The 12,148-nt window shown below is 44.7% G+C and overlaps 1 protein-coding gene across 1 annotated transcript in view; it reads right to left on the reverse strand.

Moving 5' to 3' along the window:
- Nucleotides 1–12,148, reverse strand: part of ALDH5A1 (aldehyde dehydrogenase 5 family member A1) — a gene marked incomplete at its 3' end in the record, with an annotated part of 28,914 nt that continues 16,766 nt past the window's right edge. The window contains exons 6-10 of the mRNA XM_084229121.1: nt 11,371–11,514; nt 9,820–9,978; nt 4,707–4,876; nt 1,803–1,861; nt 1–206 (exon numbers count right to left, since the gene is read on the reverse strand). Of these exons, the coding sequence (XP_084085247.1) occupies nt 1–206; nt 1,803–1,861; nt 4,707–4,876; nt 9,820–9,978; nt 11,371–11,514 (738 nt within the window). The remainder of the gene's footprint in view (nt 207–1,802; nt 1,862–4,706; nt 4,877–9,819; nt 9,979–11,370; nt 11,515–12,148) is intronic.

Here is a 12,148-nt window from a genome sequence, read left to right on the forward strand (position 1 = left end):
CTACAGGCCTCCAAAGCACACATACTTGACCTCCAGGTACTCGTCAATGCCATATTTGGATCCCTCTCGCCCCAGGCCAGACTGCTTCACCCCACCGAACGGGCACTCCACGGAGGAGATCAAGCCTTCGTTCACACCCACCATGCCCACTTCCAGCTTCTCTGCCACTCTCCAGATCTGGGCTGGGTCTTGGGAGTAAAAATAACCTGTCACAGGGAGAAAAGAACACAGATGGCATTAGAACAGCAGTTAGAGACACCATGTCTAAGGCCGAGGACGCCACTGATGACTACCTGCCAGCCTCATGGGCCTGTTCCCAGTGGCACCCTCAAGTTGGTTCCATCCTTGCTTCACCTCAAAGACTTTGTAAATCATCTCTCTGCTTCTGTCCCCTCACAAGGGTTGTCACCTCCCACTAGGGCTGGCCCATCTCTGAGCGGTATGACAACCATGACCTCCCCAGTACCTGGTGCCTCCCATCCTGCCCATCCTGCACACCTGTTAGATCAGCCCCAGGAAGCTTTAGCCCAAACCTTCCAGGGACTTCCTGTGGGTATCCAGCCCTCCCTAGGGTGAGCTCAATCAACATGATCAGCTTCACTTTCCTGTCACCAAACATCTTCTCCAAACATGTTGATCCAATTCTTATCCTTTCTTCTTTACACCCTTGGGCACATCTGCCCAGAATCCCTCTCCTCCCATCTCTCTGCCATCTGAATGCTGCCATCCCTGGTGACATGGGTCAGGCTGGGGCTTCCCCACCGTCATCCAATCAAGAAGGGGAGCAAGGGCCAGTGGCCTCCATGTTAACCTCTCACTCCAGCTCTGGGACGACGGGTAGCGTGGACTCCCGGCATCCTGACTGCTCCCCAGCTAGGCGTTTCCCCTTGGGTGTGGGAACAACTTATATGGAGCAACAGTTGTGTCTTTATGTCTTTGTAGCTTCCTCAGCACTGCATTCACAGTGGGTGCTAACAAAGATTTGTCAAGCACATTTACACGTGTGTAGTCTCTGCAGGGAAATAGGTACCTACCGTGTGCCCCGGGCCACCCTAACCGTCTCCAAGCTAGCAGAACTGTGGCCAACTCCATGAGGCTCTGTCAGCCCACGCTGCCTTTGCTACTTGTGCTGGCTGCCCGCCTCGGCAGATCCCTTACCCCAGTGCCTCCTCTCTGTCAGGCTTCTGGGACCCAGGCAAAGTGTGGGAGAAGCACTTGGAATTTCCAGGCAGTAAGCTTCTGAGAACATGGGGCCTCCCGTGCCCATAAGATTCTCATAAGGCGCAGGCGGTTGAGCGCCACACTGCGAAGCTGTCCGCAGCCTCTGCAGCATGGGTTCGAACCCAGCCGGCTGGCAAGAATCCCACATGGCTCAGCAGACCTCTCCTGTCTCGCCCACTGCTCCCCTCAGCAGTGTATTTCGTCAGTCTGCCTGTTCTGCTCCCCACTCTGTCTCTGGTGAATCCTCTCACCCTCCCACACATCTGGTCTGTACCCCAGCTCTTGTATAAATAAAAATAAATCTTTAAAAAAAGATTCTGCACCTAGAACAATTTGTGCTGTACCTTCTGCTGATTCCGCCCCCCCGCCTCCCGTGCCAGCTACAGCCAGGGAGCCCCAAATGAGCATCTCAGAGAACCAGGCAAGAGATCATGAGCTGGCACACATCTGCCCTTGCGAAGCAACATGCCATATGTCCCAGTAACATTTCCTTCTAGAAGCCCAGGACAGTGTCGAAAAGGAAGACTCCTTATCAGCCTGAGAGGGAACTATCACGTTGCTGGGAGAGCACAAACGCCTACCTGCCAAGCCCACGTCAGTCGCGTTTGCAATGGCCACCGCCTCCTCCTCTGTGTCGAACCTGCCAAAGTGAGGATGGGTCATCAGCCCTGTCAGTCAGGGGAGAGGAAAGAAACCCCGCCAGCTTGTCTCCTTTTATTTCCCAAATAATGGCAAGGGGTAAGCCCTGGTTTTGCAAAAAGATGCCAGTGCAGGAGACAGGCAGCTGAGGTGCAGGGAGCTGTGGCAAGTCACATTGTCAAATAAAAGGATTTCTGCTCCTGCCACCCACTAAGCATATGTCACAAGCACACAGCTGCTTCAGAAGCAGCCCCTTTTCAGGTCTGAAAAGAAACCCACTGAGAGGGTTCAGGGCTGGGGTTCTAATGTGGGGTGACCACGGATGCTGCTTAACCCCACATACTGGCTCCTCCCTGAAGTGGAAGAGAGTGCCAAGCCCTCTGCAGTCCCTTCCAGTTTTATCATTTTCTCTCTAGGACAAGCTGTGAGTGGCATTTTTCTGTTGCTTCAGACCTGTAACTGGCGTGAGAGGTACCCCCATTTCAAAATGCAAAGGATATGTCGAGAGAGATTTCTGTTCTGGTGAGACGGCAGAGGCAGCCCCTGTGCTTGTTCTCTCTGGGAACCAATGCAGAGGAGACAGGAAGAGTCATGACCCATCAAACCTCAATCAGCAGCGAGTGCCAAAGCGCAAGACACTTTTGGAGGCCAAGAAGGTGACTGGATCGGGTGGGGAGGGGCGGAAGACCCCAGGTGGGGGAGAGCTGAGCCCGCATGAAGGGGTAGGAAGGGTCAGAGCTCTATGGAGCCTGCAGAGGTGGGGTGGTACCTCCCCCATCTGCTGTGTATACTTTGGGGGATCTTGCCTACAGGCCTGGATCCCTGCACCAAGGCTCCATCACCATGGGGCAGAAAAGCAGCAGGGCCAATGCAGGGCAGGGGTGACCCAGATGGGGCTCAGCCCAGCTGGCTTAGTGAGCCATCCAAATAAGTGTGGGTGGCACCATGGACCAGAATCCACTTTACTCCAACTCATTACCAAAGAGGTAACTGAGGATATGGAGGTATCCCTAGGGCAAAGGATAGCTGGGGTAGGGGGACTAGTATTGAGATGGGATCTTCAGAGTAGAGGCTTCTTTCCTGAGGTCAACCCTTGCCTCCACATGTATCAGAAGGGGCATATCCAAGCTCAGAGCTTTTGCCATAGTCCCAGGGTAGATGTGGCCAACGCTGCTGAGAGTTCAGAAGCTAAAGAGGGTACCCAGGGAAAATGACAAGATGTGAGGTGCTCCAAGACCCAGAAAAGCAACAAGCAGAACCACCTATATCAGAGGAGGCAGAAAGAGTGGAACAGAACAGAAATGTAAAGATCAAGAAGATGGGGTACATGTTATAACGATGGAATATTACTCAGCAATCAAAAAAGATAAACTCATGCCATTCGCAGCAACGTGGATAGAGGTGGAAGGGATCATGCTCAGTGACATAAACCAGAAAGAGAAAGAAAATTACTGGATGGTCTCACTCATAGCAGGAATGTAGAGGATCCAAATAAGGGATCAGGGGGAAAAATATAATAAATATAAATATAAATATAATATAAATATAATAATATAATAATAATATAAATAAATATAATAAAGTAAAAATCAAAATCAACAGGCAAATATGAATCAGAGACATACTACAGGGAGGGGGGAGGGAGTAGGATCAAAACAAGGGTGGGAAGAGCACAAGGGACCATGGTGATAGCTCATGGGGGCGCTGGGAATTTTACGGGAAGTACAACCAAGATGAAAATGCATATATTGTACAAAAATGAAAAATGATGTAAAATATATAAAATAATTAAAAATAAATAAATTTATAAAACAATAAAGAAAGAAAGGTAAAGAAAGGGTAAGTATTCACAGCAAAACGAGGGAGAATAAGGAAGCAGAAGAGGGAGTTACGGGAAACTGATGGTTATAAACAGATGGCTACTGGTCTCTCCAACTGGAGAAATCAAGGATGAAAAAGTAATAGTGATAAAGCACTGAGCAGGAAGGCAGGATGGGTCCATCTGAAGAATGAATTACTAAGACGGCAGGTGGAGGAGGAGAGTCTTAGAAGGCACCAGGAGTGGATAAAGACAGAGAATGGACAGACAAGCGTGAAGAGCAATAAATGACAGAAGCAGACTTCTTAGGAGGCTAGACAAAGATAAGTGGGGTGGAGAGAAGTCACTGGAAAAATAATGACCAAGAATTCCCAGGACTAAACCAACACTTTAGATATTAAAGACCTGATGGCAGAGGATGGGGTGGGGGGACCTGGACTGTAAACACTCCCGTTGTGTGTCACTGGAGTGGCCACAGTAGACTTGAAGCACATCAAAGACGAGGAATTCAGAAGTTTCCAAGGAGACAAAGTAGACCCCTTTCAAAGAAGCAGGAGCCAGACCGACAGTAGCTTTCGCAGAAAGATCCCTGGAGAGAAACCAGCCAAGGAGTGGCAGCTTCTGAGTCTTAAACTGGGACTTTATCCGGGTCCATTATTATTTACTTGTGAATGTGAGATAAAAGGTCTTACATGTAAGATCAGAGAAAGTTTATTTCCCCACAGACTCCCTTGAAAGACGTCTTCCAGGCTGTACTCCATTAAGAAGAAAATTAGTTCAGCAGAAAGAGCATTAGTGCGTCTTGAGGTCTAAATAGGCAACAATCACATTAAAAAGAAAATCTCTTAAATCGAACTTGGCTCTTCAGTTGAACTTGGGACTTCAATGGCCACATACAGGTCTCTGCCTCTCAAGCCACCCCCTGGCCCACTCAGGCCTCATGATTACTCACGAACTGGACCTCTCTCTAGGTTTTTATTTCCCTTTCGATTTTTGTCCTGTCTTCCTACCAGCTGTGTGATCTTACTTGATAACTGGTGCCAGGGGCCCAAAAGTCTCTTCATGAGAGCAAAGCATGTCCCGGGAGACATTGCTGAGCAGCGTGGGCTCAAAGAAGTTCTGTCCAAGTTGGTGTCGCTTCCCGCCTGTCACGATGGTGGCTCCTTTGGAAACTGCGTCGCTCACATGTTTCTCTACCTGCACGAAGAGAACAAGGAGACCCCACAGGAATGCAGGCTGAGGATACCGGTGGAATGAGAACATGTCATAGAATCTTTAAGCTGCAGAAAGCTATAACTTTTTTCTTTTTTGGAGGAAAAAAGTTAAGAACATTCTACTGTCGTTTCAAATATGCAGAAAGAGACACTAAGAGGACACGTGAAGTGTGCAAGGTCACTTTCCAGCTCTGATTTGATTCCCTGCCTGTTTGATCTCAGTGTTCCTGGAATGGCCTGATGCTCAGCTGTTTCCCAGGGGTTTCTGTCATTTCACTCCTGGGTCAGTTCCAACTTTTGCAACCCATGTCATCCTCTCCCCTGGGCTTTGCATGCACTTTGTACTAACAGAGGCACACCTCATTTCATTTTGATTCACAGTGTGATCTGTACAAGACCCTCTGCCAGCAAAAAGATGACGATTTGCTGAAGGCTCACATGATAGTTGTCATTTTTCAGCCATGGAGTATTATTTAATTAAGGCATGTACATTGTTTTTTGTAGACATAATGCTGCTGCATACTTAGCAGACTACAAGATAGTGTTTATGCATCAGGAAGCCAGAAGTTTCATGACACTCATTTATTATGAAAGTCGCCTTACTGCAGTGGTCTGGACATCACCTTGATTTAAATTTTTATCTTCATTTATGTTTTTAAATCATAATGCATTTACGTCTACAAACTCTTCCTTGTTTTTGTTGTTCCATTTTCACGGAACTTGCTTCTGTTTTAACAGAAGGGCCAACTTCTCATAGCTCTTGGAAGACACTATTACATTAGACTCTTAGAAAATTCCTTTCTGTTGCCTGATTTTCCAGCTCCCTCCAGGGTCAGTTGCTTGGTTTATTCTTCCTCTCATGTGCTGAGGGCTTCCCTCAAAGGTGCTGTAATCTTCAGTGGCTCATCTTTCTAATGAAGGACTAAGCTAAACAGTTTAGGTGGGTGCCTCTGTCTTTTCCAGTTTCTTTCCTGAGTGAGAGACAACTGCAAGCTCAGTTGATTCTCTCTTGGCAGGCTTCCCCTTAGGGGCAGATCCAATACAGGGCCTCCATGGTGGCACAAGGGCTCAAGTCTCAGCACTATGAAACTATCCACAGCAACTGCAGCACAAGTTCGATCCCTGGCCAGCTAGGGAGCTACCCACATGGCGCAGCAGACCTCTCCTGTCTCGCCTGCTGCTCCCTTCAGCAGTGGATTTCAGTGGATCTGCCTGTTCTTTTCCCCACTCTGTCTCTGGGGAATCCTCTCATCCTCCTGCACCCCTGGCCTGTACCCCAGCTCTGGTACGCATAAATAAGTAAAATAAATTTTTACCAAAAAATTTGATATTAAAAAAAAGGACCAAGACAGCCCCCACCCCCATGTACCTACTCTCATTTCCAAGCTGTAGCTCTCCTAGTAGGTTGCTACATACATATATTCAGAGGTATTTTCCTGCCTGGAGCAAATGCTGTCTGGTGATGGTGAGGAGGCGTGGTGTGGGAATGACTCAGAAAATTGCACAAAAATATTGCCAATTAACTCCATTTCTACCCCTCCACACCCCACTCCCAACCTCTACCCTAGCCATTTCTAGAAAGGCTCCATCCTTAAAAATGGCACCCACTTCTCCAGGCTTCCCTGGGCATGCTGGGGCTGCTAGGACTCTTCTGTTAACACGATCCCTCTGCCTTCCAGAACTCATCACAGTCTTTCATCGGAGTCCTTCCCTTTCACCCATTCTCAGTTGAATGTTGCGTAGGAATTTACATTCTGCTATCTAGACTAACTTTTAAATCTACCAACCCACAAACATTTTCATAGCTCATTGTTGGCAACAATCCCCATTAGCCAGGATGGTTTACTCTCTGTGACTTATATCCCTAAAAATAATTATATTGAACATACTTAACAAAAACCTACTGCCCAATGGTAAACCTACTTCCCCCCACCAATAGACCCTCCTTTTGTAACAGGGTGGTCCCCAGGAAAGGGGGAAGTTCCAGGTTCCCTGCCCCACCCAAGGGAGGGTGGAGCTGAGCAGGAAGAGGAGAAGCTGCACAGGAAACTGAGGAAGGAAGGAAGCAGGATGGAGAGACAGGAGACCCCAAGGAGGCACATGGAGCCGAGAGACATGTGAAGAAACTGCGCTTGCCTTTTGGTCGGGGACTGGGTGACACAGATGTGGGTGAGACCTGTGGGGAGGTGACAATGGCTGTTTTTGCATTGATTTTGATTTTGCTCCTTTCCTCCCAGACTTGTCTGGTTGTTTCTGACCCTTTTCTGTGGGTCCCCACTGGAAGGTGCTTTAGACTTGGGGCAGGTTTTGGGGCCTTGCTCTGGGCCAATCCTGCTTGGGTGGACTTTTACCCACGAGGGGACGGGTAACTTTAGGTGCTTGATTTAGAAACTAGATTCTTTGCCTTTCCTGTATTGTTTCCTAGTTGTATTAAAGTTCCTTCCCATTAAAGTCTCCTATGTTTTGTGTTGATGCGGCAGATGGCAGAACCCATTTAGAATAGGCAGGTTTGCGGGGCTTGGGCTGCCCCTCTCCCTGTCCTATAACACTTTGTCTTTTTCCTGTCTTATTAATGTGATCAGCAAGTGACCTCCAGAATTGGATAGTGCATGTATACATACTGTATACTAAAACCAACACAATGGATTGTTTTCAGACAAATGTGTTTGCTGCTAAGCGCTCAACCAAAAAAAAAAAAAGCAACTTAATCGCTTGAAGTCCTGGGAAACAGCGCCCTCTAGAGGACAATGTGTGCACATCCATGTTGGGTCCCCTCCCCCCAGAAAAGACAATGGTTTCCTTAGTCTGGCTGCAAACTAGCATTAACTGGGGCATTTCAAAAATACCAGTGAAGCAGCCTTACTCCAGACATAGTCATATCCAATTTCCTCGGGTAGTGCCTATGCACCTGTAGTTGTCAAAGGCACAGGGTAGGGGAGCAGAACATGCCACCCCAAAATGTACCACTTTGGTGCGTGGATTGTTTTGGGCTGAAAGCAAGAAAGATCCAGCAGATTTCAGAGAAACTTTTACCCCTCCCATAATTTGCTACAAGAATGTAGATGGGTGCTCAGCCCAGAAAGACCTATTGCCAGAGTTGCCTTTCTGTCTGGATGACCCATCTGTATGGCAGGGTGAATATCTAATCACCAATATCTGCTCTTATTATCCTACGAATTACACTTCTCCCTTTTAAAGCCTCAGGTCCCTATCCCATTCCTTAGCTCAGGATGACAAATAAGTCTCAATTGCCCAACTTGTCACTGAAGCTCAAATTTTTGGTGTTTCCCATATGTACAAAATAAAATTTGTTTTTGTCCTGTTCATTTGCCTTATGTCAATTTAATAATAGCCCAAAGAACTTGGTGGCTAGAAGGAAAAATTTGCCTCTCCTACAGGTGATAACTCTGGGACTTGAACCACAGCAGGTATAGAGCCTGACTGTCTTCATTGGCTGAAGTAGTTCCAGGGTCCACAGTCACTTCAGCGATGCAGGTGGTGCACAGGTAAGCTTTCACAGATTGTTTCTGAGGAATCCCACAGTGATAACTAGACAGTTATAAGAGCTCTGTCAAAGGTTTCCACTGGGGAGAGCAACAGATGGGTTCAGCTTACCTGACTGCCCGCTGGGTGGGGACAGCCATTCAGGGGCTTGTCCTTTGGAGAACCAAAGGACAGTAGTTGGGCTCTGCTGTCCATTGAGTACTTAGTTGGCTCTAACTCAATTCTGGATGCTCAGTGAGACCCAGGAAGCTGGCTGTGCCCCTTCTGACCACCTTGGCTCCCTTTCTGTCCATACACATTCTCCAGCCTACCTTTTGTGTCTGATTTACATTATGCTGTTAAAATCATTTCCAGCAGTAGAGGCTGACCTAGGGAGCAAATTGGATGTTTGGTGTTGCAAGGAAGTTCCTTGCAAGCAATGCTAAAAAGGGTATTTTTTTTTAAAAGAGTATAAAATCAAAACAAAGGGGTGGGTGGGAATTGTATGGGGACTATAACCAAGATGAAAATGCATACATTGTGCAAAAATGAAAAATGATGTAAAATATATAAAATAATAATAATAATAATAATAATAATGAAGAGTAGAATAAGGAAAGATATCTAATCAATAGTGACCTTTTTTGAACAAATACATTTTTAAAGAAGTTTCTCTTTCCCGCTTTCTCTAAATCCTGAATCCGGCTTCTACATTTCTATAGCCCTCTGCTGGATGCTGTCATCAAGGATTCTTCTGAGAGGGCATTTATTGTCAAGGGAAGAAACAATAGACCATTGCCTGCATTTAAGCTGAAACAAATGTCCTCAAAAACAGTTGATCTTCCTTTCCTGTTAGGTATTCAAAAACTTAGAGAACTTTGTACTTCAAAATTCTTTTCATAAAAAAAGATTAATTAAATTTATTTATGCATAGAAGAACTGGGGTATAGGTCAGATGGTGGGGGGTGAGAGGATTCACCAGAGACAGAGTGGGGAGCAGAACAGGTGGATTTACTGAAATACACCGCTGAAGGGAGTAGAGGGTGAAACAGGAGAGGTCTGCTGTGCCATATGTGAGTTAGCTCCCTGGCCAGGGATTGAACTCTGGCCACAGCTGTGATAGCACGCTGAGACTTAACCCCTAGGCCACCAGGGAATTTCAAAATTCTAATTCTGGAGGTATTTAGGGATAGAATGATTAGGGAGAGCAGAAGACCTAAAGTGACAGCTTTCATGAGGACTCAAGGTAATAACAGAGCTGGATCAGCTTATGACTGGTTGGTAGTACCTGATTCACTCAAACGGACAGAAATTCACTTTTTCTAGATTTTTCCATCGTTTCCAGAATAGTCTTTCTAAGCACCTTACCAGTGTATTTTTTTATTTAACTTTTTGATATCAAAACAATGAAAGTTACTTTAGCAGAAAATAGAATGGACTTACCTTTTCTACTGCTTTTTTATTAATTAAAGGGCCTTGAGTAGTTTTCTCCTCAAATCCATTACCCACATGCAGGTTTGTTTTAATTGCCTCAGCAAATTTTTTCACAAAGGAATCATGGATACCTTTTTGCACCAAGAAACGGTTTGAGCAAACACAGGTCTAAGCAGAAAAAAGAAAAACCTCACATAGATATTTTGTCAGAAGCTATTGACCCAACTTATTGATGTGCGCTTGCTATTACCACACTGAATGTGCAAACACTTCCTTAAGTGGTTCTTGTCCTTTGTCCTGTTATTTTCCTTCCCATGTGGGCTTGGCCCTAAAGATAAGTGTACTGAGCAAGTGCACATTCCTTTCCAAGTGCCTGCATAGCTGCCATACCTCTATGATTAAATAAGTAAGCAAGTGTAAATATCTGTGCACAAAAAACCAAAAAGCCACCTAACCTGAGTTTTTTCAAATGACTTGCATAAGTCATTATGAAACAAATAGGGTAGCATCATATCTGACAAGAGGTTAATATCCAAGACCTGTGAAGAACTCATACAACTTGGCAATGAAACAACCCAATTAAAAAGTGAGCAGAAGATCTAATTAGAGACTTCTCCAAGGAAGACATACTGATGGCTAAGAGGCTCATGAAAAGATGTTCTCTGAGATAGAGATTTATTTCTGGGGAGATGCAAATCAAAACAACAATGAGACATCACTTCATACCTGTGAGAGTGGATATTATCCCAAAAACAAGAAGTGTTGGCGAGGATGTGGGGAAAAGGCAGCTATTGTACACTGTTGATGGAAATGTAAATTGGTATAATATTGTGGAAAGCAGTATGGAGATTCCTCAAAAAATTAAAAACAGAAATTCTGTATGATCTAGATAATCTACTTCTGGGTGTTTACCCCAAAGATACAAAAACACTAGTTCAAGGAGCTATATGTACTCCCAGGTTCTTTGTGGCATTATTTATAATAGCCAAGAGCTGGCAACAACCTAAGTACCCACTGACAGATGAATAAAGAAGATGTGGTATATATATTCACAATGGAATATTACTCAGCTAACAAGAAGATAAAACCCTGCCATTTGCAACAATGTGGATAAACCTAGAGGGTATTATGCAATGAAATAAGTCAGCTATAGACAGACAAACATTGTGAGTTCACTCATTTGTGGTATAGAGAGAAAACAAACAGATGAACTAAATAAAACAAAAATAAACTTTTGGAACACAAGAACAATTAATGGTCACCAGGATAGAAGGGGCAGGGAGATGGGCAAATCATGACAAAGGGGACAGTGAAATGGTGGAGGAAACTGAGTGTCCAGTGGTGAACATAACATAGTGTACATGCACATGTTGATTCCCAATGATGCACACCAGACACTTTATACATTTTTTACATTATGTTATCATGCAATGTTACTTCAATTTTAAAAAGTGAGTGAATAAAGAGTGAAAAATGGAAGAAGCTCTTTACAGGAGATGAGGAAAGTGGTAGGGTTCTTGTAAAATATACACAGACCCTGAAAAACACTATAGGACTCACCTGACCAGAGTTCCGAAATTTCGATGCCATGGCACCTGCTACAGCCTGGTCCACGTTGGCACTGTCAAAGACAATGAATGGGGCATGGCCACCCAATTCCATGGAGACCCTTTTCACTGAGTTGGCTGCATGGTGCAGCAGTATCTGTAAGCATAGGAGAAAGCAGTGAGCACCAAAATCAACTACCAGGGTTGGTTTGCCTTGGTTTAAAAAGTTCTCCAATAGTGAAAACAGTCAGATGAAGAGTAGTATATATGAGATGCCATTTTTTTGCATGAAAAAGGGAGGGCAAGAATATAGATTCCCATTTACTTCTGTTTGATGAAGAAATACTAGGAAGAGATAAATGTATTAACTTCAAGAAGGGAGAAATCAGGGTCAGGGTGAGATTTCTTCATGTAAACATGTCTATACTGTCTTGAATTTTGAACTATATAAGTGAACTTACCTCTTTGAAAAATTATATGATAGGTTCAAAAATACGAATGTAGAAATAGGTATTAAAACCACCCAGCATCTTATAACCCACATCTGATCCAGAATGTAGCCATGCAGATTCACAGATACATATTATTTTTTTAATTAAAGAAAACATGATAGTTATATAGTTTTATAACCTGTTTTATTTTCCCAATTAACCATAAAATTGTGACATCTTAATACATTAACAACACTTTATAACTTCCTCTTTTAATTAACATGGTAATGTGATGATTCTTTCAAGTTAGTACCTGTGTTTCTAGAATATTCCTCTGGATGCTTGGGGGTTCTACTGCAA

Source organism: Talpa europaea, assembly GCF_964194135.1.
Source record: "Talpa europaea genome assembly, chromosome: 2".
Taxonomy (NCBI): Eukaryota; Metazoa; Chordata; class Mammalia; order Eulipotyphla; family Talpidae; genus Talpa; species Talpa europaea.